This window comes from Canis lupus, chromosome 6, assembly GCF_048164855.1.
Source record: "Canis lupus baileyi chromosome 6, mCanLup2.hap1, whole genome shotgun sequence".
NCBI lineage: Eukaryota > Metazoa > Chordata > Mammalia > Carnivora > Canidae > Canis > Canis lupus.
The window spans coordinates 52,642,836-52,656,921 of NC_132843.1; the positions used below are offsets into that span (position 1 = coordinate 52,642,836).

Consider the following 14,086-nt stretch of genomic DNA (forward strand, 5'->3'; position numbering starts at 1 on the left):
ATCCAGCAAGGCTCTCATTCAAAATGGAAGGAGAGATAAAGAGCTTCCAAGACAGGCAGCAACGGAAAGAATATGTGACCTCCCTACCAGCTCTGCAAGATATTTTAAGGGGAACTCTTAAAATTCCCTTTTAAGAAGAAGTCCAGTGGAACAATCCACAAAAACAAGGACTGAATAGATATCATGATGACACTAAACTCATTTCTTTCAATAGTAACTCTGAATGTGAATGGGCTTAATGACCCATCAAAAGGCGCAGGGTTTCAGACTGGATAAAAAAGCAGGACCCATCTATTTGCTGTCTACAAGAGACTCATTTGAGACAGAAGGACACCTACAGCCTGAAAATAAAAGGTTGGAGAACCATTTACCATTCAAATGGTCCTCAAAAGAAAGCAGAGGTAGCCATCCTTATATCAGATAAACTAAAATTTACCCCGAAGACTGTAGTGAGAGATGAAGAGGGACACTATCTCATACTTAAAGGATCTATCCAACAAGAGGACTTAACAATCCTCAATATATATATATGCCCCGAATGTGGGAGCTGCCAAATATATAAATCAATTAATAACCAAAGTGAAGAAATACTTAGATAATACTACACTTATACTTGGTGACTTCAATCTAGCGCTTTCTATACTCTATACGTCTTCTAAACACAACATCTCCAAAGAAACGAGAGCTTTAAATGATACACTGGACCAGATGGATTTCACAGATATCTACAGAACTTTACATCCAAACTCAACTGAATACACATTCTTCTCAAGTGCACATGGAACTTTCTCCAGAATAGACCACATACTGGGTCACAAATCGGGTCTGAACCTATACCAAAAGATTGGGATCGTCCCCTGCATATTCTCAGACCATAATGCCTTGAAATTAGAACTAAATCACAATAAGAAGTTTGGAAGGACTTCAAACACGTGGAGGTTAAGGACCATCCTGCTAAAAGATGAAAGGGTCAACCAGGAAATTAAGGAAGAATTAAAAAGATTCATGGAAACTAATGAGAATGAAGATACAACCGTTCAAAATCTTTGGGATGCAGCAAAAGCAGTCCTAAGGGGGAAATACATCGCAATACAAGCATCCATTCAAAAACTGGAAAGAACTCAAATACAAAAGCTAACCTTACACCTAAAGGAGCTAGAGAAAAAACAGCAAATAGATCCTACACCCAGCAGAAGAAGAGAGTTAATAAAGATTCGAGCAGAACTCAACGAAATCGAGATCAGAAGAGCTGTGGAACACATCAACAGAACCAGGAGTTGGTTCTTTGAAAGAATTAATAAGATAGATAAACCATTAGCCAGCCTTATTAAAAAGAAGAGAGAGAAGACTCAAATTAATAAAATCATGAATGAGAAAGGAGAGATCACTACCAACACCAAGGAAATACAAACGATTTTAAAAACATATTATGAACAGCTATACGGCAATAAATTAGGCAATCTAGAAGAAATGGATGCATTCCTGGAAAGCCACAAACTACCAAAACTGGAACAGGAAGAAACAGAAAACCTGAAAAGGCCAATTACCAGGGAGGAAATTGAAGCAGTCATCAAAAACCTCCCAAGACACAAAAGTCCAGGGAGAGGTGGCTTCCCAGGGGAATTCTACCAAACATTTAAAGAAGAAACAATACCTATTCTACTAAAGCTGTTCCAAAAGATAGAAAGGGATGGAGTACTTCCAAACTTGTTCTATGAAGCCAGCATCACCTTAATTCCAAAACCAAAGACCCCACCAAAAATTATAGACCAATATCCCTGATGAACACAGATGCAAAAATTCTCAGCAAGATACTAGCCAATAGGATCCACCAGTACATTAAGATTATGCACCATGACCAAGTGGGATTTATCCCCAGGATGCAAGGCTGGTTCAACACTTGTAAAACAATCAATGTGATAGAGCATATCAACAAGAGAAAAAAACAAGAACCATATGATCCTCTCAATAGATGCAGAGAAAGCATTGACAAAATACAGCATCCATTCTTATCCATTCTTTTTTAAAAAAAAATTTATTTATTTATGATAGTCACACAGAGAGAGAGAGAGAGAGAGAGGCAGAGACATAGGCAGAGGGAGAAGCAGGCTCCATGTACCGGGAGCCCGACGTGGAATTCGATCCCGGGTCTCTAGGATCGCGCCCTGGGCCAAAGGCAGGCGCTAAACCGCTGCGCCACCCAGGGATCCCTACAGCATCCATTCTTGATCAAAACTCTTCAGAGTGTACGGATAGAGGGAACATTCCTCAGCATCTTAAAAGCCATATATGAAAAGCCCACAGCAAATATCATTCTCTATATGGAAACACTGAGAGCCTTTTCCCTAAGACCAGGAACACGACTGTGATGTCCATTCTCACCACTGCTATTCAACATAGTACTAGAAGTCCTAGCCTCAGCAATCAGGCAACAAAATGAAATAAAAGGCATTCAAATTGGCAAAGAAGTCAAACTCTCCTTCTTTGCAGATGACATGATACTCTACATTGAAAACCCAAAAGACTCCACCCCAAGATTGCTAGAACTCATACAGCAATTCAGTAGTGTGGCAGGATACAAAATCAATGCCAAGAAATCAGTGGCATTTCTATACACTAACAATGAGACTGAAGAAAGAGAAATTAAGGAGTCCATCCCATTTACAATTGCATCCAAAAGCATAAGATACCTAGGAATAAACCTAACCAAAGAGGTAAAGGATCTATACCCTTAAAACTACAGAACACTTCTAAAAGAAAGTGAGGAAGACACAAAGAGATGGAAAAATATTCCATGCTCATGGATTGGAAGAATTAATATTGTGAAAATGTCAATGCTACCCAGGACAATTTACATGTTTAATGTAATCCCTATAAAAATACACTGGACTTTCTTCAGAGAGTTGGAACAAATCATCTTCAGATTTGTGTGGAATCAGAAAAGACCCCGAATCGCCAGGGGAATATTGAAAAAGAAAACCAGAGCCAGGGGCATCACAATGCCAGATTTCAAGTTGTACTACAAAGCTATGATCATCAATACAGTGTGGTACTGGCACAAAAACAGACATATAGATCAATGGAACAGAATAGAGAATCCAGAAATGGGCCCTCAACTCTATGGTCGACTAATATTCGACAAAGCAGGAAAGACTATCCACTGGAAAAAGGACAGTTTCTTCAATAAGTGGTGCTGGGAAAATTGGACAGCCATGTGAAGAAGAATGAAACTAGACTATTCTCTTACACCATACACAAAGATAAACTCAAAATGGATGAAAGATCTAAATGTGAGATAAGAATTCATCAAAATCCTAGAGGAGAACACAGGCAATACCCTTTTTTGAACTTGGCCACAGCAACTTCTTCAAGATCCATCTATGAAGGCAAGGGAAACAAAAGCAAAAATGAATTCTTGGGACTTCATCAAAATAAAAAGCTTCTGCACAACAAAAGAAACAGTCAACAAAACTAAAAGACAACCTACAGAATGGAGAAGATATTTGCAAATGACCTATCAGATAAAGGGCTAGTATTTAAGATCTATAAAAAACTTATTAAACTCAACAGCAAAGAAACAAACAATCCAATCATGAAACGGGTAAAAGATATAAATAGAAATTTCACAGAGGAAGACATAGACAGGCCAACAAGCACATAAGAAAATGCTCTGCATCACTTGCCATCAGGGAAATACAAATCAAAACCACAATGAGATACCGCCTCACCCCAGTGAGAATGGGGAAAATTAACAAGACAGGAAACAACAAATGTTGGAGAGGATGTGGAGAAAGGGGAACTCTCTTGCACTGTTGGTGGGAATGTGAACTGGTGCAGCCACTCTGGAGAACTGTGTGGAGGTTCCTCAAAGGGTTAAAAATAGAACTGCCCTATGACCCAGCAATTGCACTGCTGGGGATTTACCCCAAAGATACAGATGCAGTGAAAAACCGAAACACCTGCACCCCAGTGTTTCTAGCAGCAATGTCCACGGTGGCCAAATTGTGGAAGGTGCCTCGGTGTCCACTGAAAGATGAATGGATAAAGAAGACATGGTCTATATATACAATGCAATATCACTCAGCCATTAGAAATGACAAATACCCACCATTTGCTTCAATGTGGATGGAACTGGAGGGTATTATGCTGAGTGAAGTAAGTCAATCGGAGGACAAACATTATATGGTCTCATTCATTTGGGGAATATAAAAAATAGTGAAAGGGAATAAAAGGGAAAGGAGAGAAAATGAGTGGGAAATATCAGTGAGGGTAACAGAACATAAGAGACTCCTAACTCTGGGAAACGAACAAGGGATAGTGGAAGGGGAGGGGGGCGGGGGGCTGGGATGACTGGGTGACAGGCATGGAGGGGGCACTTGATGGGATGAACTTTGGGTGTTAAGTTATATATTGGCAAATCGAAGGGGGCACTTGATGGGATGAGCTTTGGGTGTTAAGTTATATATTGGCAAATCGAACTCCAATAAAAAATATCAAAAAAAGGAAGTTAATATTTATTGAGTGATTTTTTTTTTCAATTGCAACTCATTCCACACAATTGTAAAGTTAAGGATACTGCTACAGGATTGATATAAATAGGCTCACCATATACTTATCATCCAAATCGATAAACTTTTGAGGGTGCTGGAATTTTAAGCCAGACATGACAACGGGTATAACCCAGGACTGCCTCAGGCATACTAGAATGTATGGTCATTCATGTATAAAGCTCAGTGGTGTAATCGCATAAACCCAAACTGACTGGGATGAAATGCTATCGTCACTGCAAGATCATTTGGGCTAGCATTCAATGCTTGACATTAGCTTCTTATCTTAGTCACACAACTCTGTCTCTTGCTTGGCTTCTCTGCCATGAGTTACCAGTGATTTCTCCTCTAGACATTTGTTTAAAAGTTCAACTATTGTGCAAGTTCCAAGCAGCTCTTGACTCCCTGGTTTTGGTCTTTTTCCTTCGGTTCCACCATCTTACCTTTCCCAGAACTCTTTCTGCTGCTCTAAATTTTAATTAACATAATTCCTTGTTTGTCTCACTGTCATCCTTTATTTCTCTCCTCTCCCCACTATGTTCCCTGGTTTTCTTTGTTTATTTGCTTGCTTGCTCTCACGCATCTCTCTTCTTTTGAGGCTCCAGTCCAAAGCTGTCAGTTACCTATTGTTCTGTTTCCTGTTAGTTAACCTCTGACCCTTCATAAATTAAATTTGACAAAGTCCCTTGATTAACAAAGGATATGCACAAATCACAGTAAAAGGGGTACATAGAAGTCAAAGATGTTTGAGGATTCATCTATTCATCACATCACTTCTATAAACATCCAGGAGAAATAGGGTGTAACTACAAGTGCGTTCAGTTACTACAGAACAGTAAATTTTTCTTACAAGTATTATATTTCTTTAACAGAAATTATTAAAGACACAAATTGTCTTCTTGATACAAAATAAGTACTTGATGAATTCTTGTTGGAATGGGAACACATCTGGGCTTTAGGGCAGAATTCTATGTGATAGGCAAGTGTTGGAAAAATTCAATTTGAAGGTGCTGGCACCTGGGAGGGGCTCAATTCTTCTGTTACTAAAGTATTTCCAAAAGATAGAAACCTTTGCAGCATGTTTATATGTGACCCATCCAGGATGACTCTTTAGACCAATTATGGATAAAATAATTTATATTCAGGCTTTGACATTTGGCTTTGTCACTTACTTTTAAGCAATTGAGTAAAATGTCTATATGATAATAATGGATGATAGAAAACTAGAATTACTAGAGACATAAAAATCTCTAATGAGTTTCACTCTAAGGTTATCTCTATGCTAAACTACAGGATTATAGGAGACAGGGAAGAGGAGTTTCTGAAGTATTTTGTTGGGAGGTCACAGAATAAGAACTTTTTCCCACTCTGAGAAAATGAAAACCAGTCATAAGGTGAAGAGAGTGGTGGCTTAATGTTTAAAACACAGGTTTGAATACATTTCCTGTTAAAGGAACTAAAATTGAGAGCATTAGGAACATCTGTGCCACTCTTCCTAGAAAATGTTTCTCTGAGGTCGTTTCCTAGAGCAGGGAATCTGTTCTGTTTCTTATTGTAAAACTCCTGGAGAAGGCTGAAAAGAGCAAAGGAAACAGGAAACAGAATTCAATTTGTGGAAAGCTCTGGAAAGAAAAGCAAATCATTGAAAATGCATCTCCCTCTGAAGATTCTTAAAACACAGAGGCTGAATATAAAAAATCTGGCATAGAGATAGGTTAATGAGAATGTGGTGTGCCACTGACCAAATGGGTATGTTTTGAGTTTGTAGACTTAATTCTATTTCTTCACACAAATTCTCCCCTAAAAGATACCCCCTCAAACAGTCTTTTTCACATTTTTGAAGACAGGTTTCAGAATCAAGTTCATATAAATCCACCAGAAGTTATTTAGCCTAAACTAGCAGGGACCAAATAGAATTTTGAGTTCTAGGAGATTTTAGACACAAAGAATTTAAATGAGCCCAGACCTTTCCTGCCTCAGATTTCCATGAACAGAACAAGGATACTATTTCGTTCTATGTCTTTCTTTGAGGAATTAAATTTCTCAGAATGGGTGAGTTCATTATTGCTTTCTGAAGCATACTGACTTGTCCTTTGTAGCCTCAGATTGAGAGGCAATTGAATGATGGGTGTCTGTTATTCTGGGAGCAGTCCCCCTTGCTGGTGGGGGACTGTTGGAGATGACAGATGTACTGAGGAAATTGCTAGAGTTACATGTGTCCTATATGGCTAGCTGGATATGTTAAGAGGTTTTCAGAATTGTGCTGCAGCTGCTAGGCAGCCAGGACAGCCCAAGAGCTTCTGAGACTCCTGTCAGGGGAATAGGAACAGGTTTCAAGGTCTCCTTGATGACTGACAGAGCAGTGTCCTGTGTCCAGTGGAGGTCACATGGGAATACTTGCCTCTGTAGCTCTAAGCCCCAGAACCAGCGTTTCCCTAGAGTTCACATGCTGTGTGATAACGAAGATTTATTCCATTTACCTTGCAGGCCCCTTGAGAAAGACTGTAAGTCATCTTAAGAAAAAAAAAAGTCACCATCTGTTACAGTGTTTATTTTCTGCATTTGGTGGGTGTCACATTGGTCTCTTGATGCTCCTCAGTTTATTGTCCCTTTCCCTATGTCTCATGGAAAAGGAAAGTTGGAAAGTTGTGGAAGTTTGTAGGACTAGGTCACTGGGCTATTAAGAGCTGAGGGGGGCAAATGGAGCTGAAAACAGCCCTGTTCTGTTTGCCCCATCATGTTTCCTAATGTGGGGCTGAGTTGGCCTAGAGGATGAAGCTTCTTTTCCTTTGCACAAAGACACTGTGCAGTCCAGCAGCAGCATGGCTGAGGCATCTGGGGTTCCTTGAGACTGAGTACCTCTGATTCTACTGTAGAGGCCTAAGATCTGTAACTGCTGAAGGCAAGCCTTCCCAACTATTTTTTCCATTCCATCAGTGGACACCATGGAAAAGAATAGCTATAGCATTCCCTTCATCATCTTTTTGGAAATCATAACTTTACTGGCCACTTATCCTGCTCTGGGAGGGGTAGAATGGCCTGTTGTCTTTAGTAACAGTTGGGTTTTCAAGCTGTTTGTTATTATTCTAATTTTTACAGTAATCTTTCATTTTTTAAAATTTTTATTTATTCGAGAGAGAGAGGGGCGGGGGGCAGAGGGAGAAGCAGGCTCCATGCAGGGAGCCTGACGTGGGACTTGATCCTAGGTCTCCAGGATCACACCCTGGGCTAAAGGCAGCACTAAACCGCTGAGCCACCCGGGCTGCCCTTTACAATAATCTTTTAAATAGGGTGTTAATCCTTCCTAAAAAACACAACCTTTGACAATCTCCTCTATAGATGATGGACCTACTTTTTTTTTTTTCTTTTTAAGATTTATTTATCCATTCCAGAGAGGAAGAGGGGAGGGAGAGGGAGAGGGAGAGAGAAACCCAAGCAGAGTACTCATCAAGTGCAGAGCCCAGGCGGAGCCTGAGTGGGGTCCAACAGGATCCAACGCCAGGTGGCTGCAGGGCCCTAAGATCACGACCCCAGCTGAAACCAAGAGTTAGATGCCCAACTGACTGGGCCATCCATGTGCTCCAGTGATGCACCTACTTTTAAAGGTTATCTGAACTTAGAGTTCCTTAAGAAGACAGGAATCAGAATTGTGAGAGAACACCTAGTGTAATAAATACATGCTGGCTTCCTCTAACCATCCTGGTTGGCTGGGAGCTTCAACCCTGGGCTGCAGTAAAGGATCCTTTTGTGACACGGAGCACCTTCTCCACTGGGCTGCGCCCAAGCTGTGATGGTGATTTTAAATGTGCACTTTTACCCAAGTGTTAGCTTATGTAAAGCTCTTCTGCCCACCATACAGTCAATGCTGAAAACTGCTGGCAATTATAATCTTATTAAAGTGGGAATGACATATACTTCACAAGGTCATATTAAATGTTATATAAAGTGCCTACCTGATATCCATAACACATTTCATTGAATCCAAGTTGTACCATTATTTTAGGTACCTCTAAGAAAGATAAAAATAGTAACTTTCAATTATGCTATAATTACAGGTAGGGAAGGCAGATCCCAACTCTAGGTTGTCAAATGTGAACATTTTCACACTAGCCTCAAAACCTTTTTCTCTCCTCTTTCCTATCTAATTAGTAAGGAGTCCATGCTTCCCAGAATCTGAGATTTTCCTTTTCCATTCTTTCCCCCTAGGGTCTCCTACTTCCTTGGCTAAAAGGGCTTAACCGTAAGCACTGTTAAGTTTTTTTTTTTTTTTTTTTAACACTATTCAACAACAAAAAGAAAAAAAGGAAAAAACAACTGATGCATGCAAGGACCTGAATGAATCTATAGATTATGTTGACTGAAATAAAGCCAATTCCAAAAGGTGACACATGGGATGCCTGGGTGGCTCAGCGGTTGAGAATCTGTCTTTGGCTCAGGGTGTGATCACGGATCCTGGGATGGAGGCCCACATCGGGCTCCTTGCGGGAAGCCTGCTTCTCCCTCTGCCTGTGTCTCTGCCTCTCTCTGTCTCTCATGAATAAATAAATAAAATCTTTTTTTAAAAAAGGTGACATATTGTGTGGTTCTACTTGTCTGACATTATTAATTTTTATTTTTAAGATTTTTTTAGAGAGAGCAAGAGAAGAGAGAGTGGAGGATAGGGGAGGTGCAGAGGGAGAGAGAGTCTTTAGTAGACTCTGCACTGAGCAGAACCTGAGTTGGGGCTTGATCTCTTAACCCAGAGATCACAACCCTGAAATCCACGACCTGAGCTGAAACCAAGAGTTGGAAGCTTAACCAACTGTGCCACCCAGGCACTTCTGTATGACATTTAAAAAATGACAAATTATAGAGATGAACAGGTCAGTAGTTTCTGGGGGGTTAGGAAAGGAAGGAACCAGATAGGAAAGGAGATGTGGCCAAAAAAAAAAAAAAAAAAAAAAAGACAACAGAAGGAATCTCTGTGATGATGATATTCTTTTATATCTCGACAATATCAATGTCAATTTTCCAGTTGTCATATTTTACAGTAATTTTGCAAGATGTTACTGTTGGGAGAAAACAGATGAAGATTCTACAAAATCTTATTGTATTATTTCTCACATATATTTTTTTAAAGAAGATTTATTTATTTATTCATGAGAGACACACAGAGAGAGAGAGGCAGAGACATAGGCAGAGGGAGAAGCAGGCTCCTCACAGGGAGCCTGATGTGGGACTTGATTTCAGATCCTGGGATCACACCCTGAGCCAAAGGCAGATGCTCAACCGCTGAGCCACCCAGGTGTCCCTTTCACATATATTTCTTGTATATGAAATTCAGTTATCAAAATTAAAAAGTCTGATTTTCAAAATCTGGCTTCAACATTGTGATACAAAGATCCAAAGGCCTAATTCTAAGTTCATTATATTTCAATACTTGCTTTTGTGCCTTTTAAGGTTGTAAAAGATACTTCGCAAATGCACAGATGCCCACAAGTTAGAGTTGCTATCATGGAAAAGACAAGAAATAACAAATGCTGGTACATATGTGAAGGTTTGTTAGGGATCATATTGAATCTGCAGATCAATTTGGGGATTAACAATACTGTCTCCCAAACATAAAACACAGTGTCTTCACTGAATTAGATCTTGTGTAATTTTCTTAAAAGCTGTTTGGTTTCTGTCCGTTACTGGTAATACTCCCTCTTTCATTACTGATTTTAATAATTTGAGACTTCTTGGTCAGTCTAGCTGAAGGCTTCTTAAATGTATTGATCTTTTCAAAGACCTCACTTTTGGCTTTGATTTTTTTTCTATTCTCTATTTCATGATTTCTGCTTTAAGCTTTATTTCCTTCTTTCTGTCTCTGTTGGGTTTATTTTGCTCTTCTTTTTCTGGTCTCTTAAGATAAAATATAGATTATTTTGTCTTTTTTAATGTTTGTTTTTTATTTGGTTTTTGGTATCAATTTTATACTATCATGATTCCCCTGTATTGCTTCAATTTCATTGTGAATTCAACTGCTTAGCATTCTTACTCTTATATATGAGGTAAATGAATATAAAAATAAAACAAAAACTTCTTCCTACTTACCTAAGGCTTTCAGTCTAGTATTTAGGTTTGTACCTTTTAGTGATGTATATGTATGCCCTTAGAATTAATGGCATGGTGATCTGACCAGACACTTCATGTAAACAGAAACTGAGGAGAAATTCAAACTTGAAATAGGAAATGTCAAGTTTCCCCAAGAACAAATTTATATAACATCAAAGGTGGCAGAAAGGCCAAATAAAGGTCAAGAACAGAACACTTTCCCACAAAATAATCTAAATCTCATCAAATGCTCAGGACACTATTCATCTAGTCTAGCCTAACAAGTACAAGGTTATTAATATAGCTGGTATATTATTTGGATAAGCAAACATCATAATTAAAAAAAATAATAGCAAAGCAGAAATCAAACATTTCAAAACAAATTTTTGGTTATTCTGTTTATTTCAGTTGGGACACTCAGTGGACATTAACTGGGTTACTTAAAAGTCATTTCAATTAGGAATCTCTTTAGTCCTTTATCAATTATTTCGAGTGTTCTAGTCTCAAATACATTCCTTTCTTCTACAAACTTCTGAAAGAGATGAATACCTCCACCTACACCAAAATAATGTGCTTTGCTGGCCAAAAGCACCCGTCCATTTTTATCTAACAATCTAAGGAATGTCTGGTGCAAAGTACCATAATAATCTGGATTGTAAATGGTTTCTGAGGTAAGAATGAGATCATATTTTTCAAAGAATTTTTCACTATTTAGTACAAGCTTACAAAACTCAGACCACTCCCCAGAAAAGAACCGGCATTTAGATAATTCTTGTGCTACTTCTGATTTCCTGCATCTTTTCACATCAGGTTCATTTACATCATTTCCTTTGTCTTCCAAAGTAGAGTTAGCCACTACGTTAGGTAAGGTTACTTCATCAATCACCAAACTGTTATAATCTTGAAAATGAATTTCTTTGGCCCCACCCTTGAACGCAACTATACCCAGCAACCCCGATCCACAGCCAAGATCCAACACTCTTTTCCCAACAAATTTCACCTTGGCCTTTGTGAAATATGCTAGGAGGTCAAAGGTACATTCCCAGATTTTTAAGCCTCCTTCATAAACACCTGTGATCAGATCAGATTGAGAAGAAAAACTTTGTGAAATTATGTTTTCTCCAGGGAAATTCTCTTTCAACAAGATGGTTTTCACTACTGATACATGTTGGAGACCTGGTAATGTCTCTATGACTTTGTTTTCTAACACTTTCTTTAAATCTTCAGGCACTGTATGCTCTTTGGCAACTCTTATGTAGGGATGTTCTTCCTGTGGCTCCAAGTTACTTGAACTGTTTGCTGCAGTGAGTGAGCTGTCTGTGTCTTGAGAGGGAGTTGCATTTCCCAGTTGCTTATGTTCCAACAAATGATCCTGAGGTAAGTCAAACTGTTCTGTAGAACATTTCCTGTCCCTGTGTTTACCTTCTGAGACTGAAGACTCTTTGGAGGAATCCACAGCCAAAGCTCCATCTCCAAGAGGCACTGATTCATTTTCCAGGTGGTTTACTATGGTGAAATTAAACTGAAAAGTCATCCTCTCACTAAAGGCACACAATCCTTAAATTCAAATAAAGATTCTTCTACTTCTGGATAGAACCGATGACACACACATAAACCTGCTTCAACTATTCAGTTAGTTTCACTGAGGATTAATTTTTCTATAGCTGCTTATATGCAGTTACAAATATTTACAGATGTTTCCAAATGACTTTTTAGAGGTCTTTGATCTTCTTTCAAATTAGCTCTGAAGGGAAAAAAAAAAAAAAAGAAAAGAATTCTTATTAAAAAGTAAACTGAGGGACACCTGGCTGGTTCAGTTGGTAGAGCCATGTGACTCTTGATCTTGGGGCTCTGAGCTCAAGCCCCACATTGAGCACAGAGCTTACATAAAAACAAATGAACAAAAAGAAAGGTAAAATGACATATTTCAGTAATGTAACATTAACCAGTATCCTGCTCTGTTACACAGCTGCCTTTTCTGTAAAAGCTGTGTAAGGAGAGATCCCTCTCTTAAAAAGAAACACATACACACACTCTTCAGAGTTCAAAAAAATGGGAAAGAGAATAAACTGTAAAAACAAACAAAAGGACAACAGAACAACGTGAAAAACACATAAGGTCCAAAATTGTCAGCCCGCAAAGGACAAGCCTATCTTAGTCTCTCACCCATCACGACTCTGTCCAAACATACCTACCCCCTAAACTGCCACCATCTCTTCACTGCGGTCTGTTACTGTTTCAAGCAACAAGCCTTTAAGATTTTATTTTGGGAAGTGAGCATCCCCTTAGAAACCTGCACGGGGTATGCTCCGGTGTGCGTAAATTCATCCAAATGACCTCACCTACAAACATCTAGCGAAGACCAGCAGCCCTAGATGCAAAGCAGCAGGAGAAATTTGGAGTAATCAGTAAAGATTAGTTCGGTGGTAGAGAAACAAAATAAGGGCACTGACTGCAGAGGCCCTTATAAAGTGGAAGCAACTTGGTTGAAACTCTTCACAGGATCGACAGTGCTAGATACTCTGTAATACCATCTGCTTCAGTTTGCACAACTCCGGCAGGCGGGGTCTTTATTTCCATCACACGAGACAGACGAAGTTGGGTGGCACGGTGAAGCGGGTAAAAAGGCGCCAGTGGGGGATCCCTGCGTGGCGCAGCGGTTTGGCGCCTGCCTTTGGCCCAGGGCGCGATCCTGGAGCCCCGGAATCAAGTCCCACGTCGGGCTCCCGGCATGGAGCCTGCTTCTCCCTCTGCCTCTCTCTCTCTCTCTGTGTCTATCATAAAAAATAAACAAATAAATAAATAAATCTTAAAAAAAAAAAAAAAGGCGCCGGTGTCTGCCTACCCCACCGCGCCCTGAGGCTTGCATTCATTTTCTGGCTGCAGGTGCCAGTTGCACCCAGACCGCAGCTGTGCGGGCTCCAAGCCCGATGGGACAGACCGTAGCAAACCTGGGGCCTTCGGCCTCTGGGGACCTCCGCAAAGCGCCTGAGTGCAAGGTTTCCAGCGACCAGGTCCTGAGTACGCTCACCGCCCGGGAAGGTCCCAGCGCCCAGCGCCCAGCGCCCAGGGCCGACGAAGCCCGCGCCAACTCGGACCCTCGGGAGGGGCGGCGCGCACCCGCGAGGCGAGCCCTCCGCCGCCCAGACTAGCCCGACGGCCTCCCCAGCCGCGCGCGCCAGGGCTCCCTAGGAACGCGCCCGGCCTCCTCTCTATGGTTACGGGCGCCGGCGGAGAGCTCGCAAGGCCTGCCGGGACGGCGGGAGTTTCCGGTCTGGCGGTGGCGGGAGCGGTTTGAAGCTGTGCTGGTCGGCGGAATATGTCTCAGGAACGCGCGGACCCGGCGAGCGCGGCTCCCCTGGAGGAGTTAAGCGGCTGGACCGAGGAGCTCTGCCGCCGGGAACTGCCGTCCGTGCTGCCCCGGCTCCTTATATCCTTCACTGTCGGCTCCACCCGGAGGGGGT

The 14,086-nt window shown here is 40.8% G+C and overlaps 2 protein-coding genes across 5 annotated transcripts in view; one reads left to right on the forward strand and one right to left on the reverse strand.

Annotated features, from left to right (window-relative positions):
• Positions 1-11,005: 11,005 nt before the first annotated feature.
• Positions 11,006-13,815, reverse strand: METTL18 (methyltransferase 18, RPL3 N3(tau)-histidine). Of its 2 annotated transcripts, none has more exons than XM_072830551.1 (3): positions 13,574-13,815; positions 12,965-13,396; positions 11,006-12,366 (listed from the first exon to the last, which is right to left on the reverse strand). In XM_072830551.1, the coding sequence occupies exon 3, from the start codon at positions 12,154-12,156 to the stop codon at positions 11,059-11,061; it is 1,098 nt and encodes a 365-aa protein (XP_072686652.1). In that variant the 5' UTR covers positions 12,157-12,366; positions 12,965-13,396; positions 13,574-13,815; the 3' UTR covers positions 11,006-11,058. The 2 variants fall into 2 exon arrangements, with proteins under 2 accessions (XP_072686652.1, XP_072686653.1); XM_072830552.1 differs by having other exon boundaries at positions 12,818-13,396.
• Positions 13,816-13,862: 47 nt separating this feature from the next.
• Positions 13,863-14,086, forward strand: part of FIRRM (FIGNL1 interacting regulator of recombination and mitosis) — a 43,590-nt gene continuing 43,366 nt past the window's right edge. For 2 of the 3 annotated variants that reach the window (XR_012032989.1, XM_072830532.1), the window contains exon 1: positions 13,868-14,052. Coding sequence is in view for 2 of the 3 variants with exons in the window: in XM_072830532.1 (XP_072686633.1) it covers positions 13,942-14,052 (111 nt within the window). In the remaining variant the exon portion in view is untranslated. Of the gene's footprint in view, positions 14,053-14,086 lie in introns of all 3 variants that reach the window. The other variant, XM_072830534.1, reaches the window with a different exon arrangement.

What these genes read in the sequence shown, in the direction of transcription:
- METTL18 (XM_072830551.1), bottom strand. Translation starts at nt 12,156, where the DNA reads ATGACTTTTCAGTTTAATTTCACCATAGTAAACCACCTGGAAAATGAA.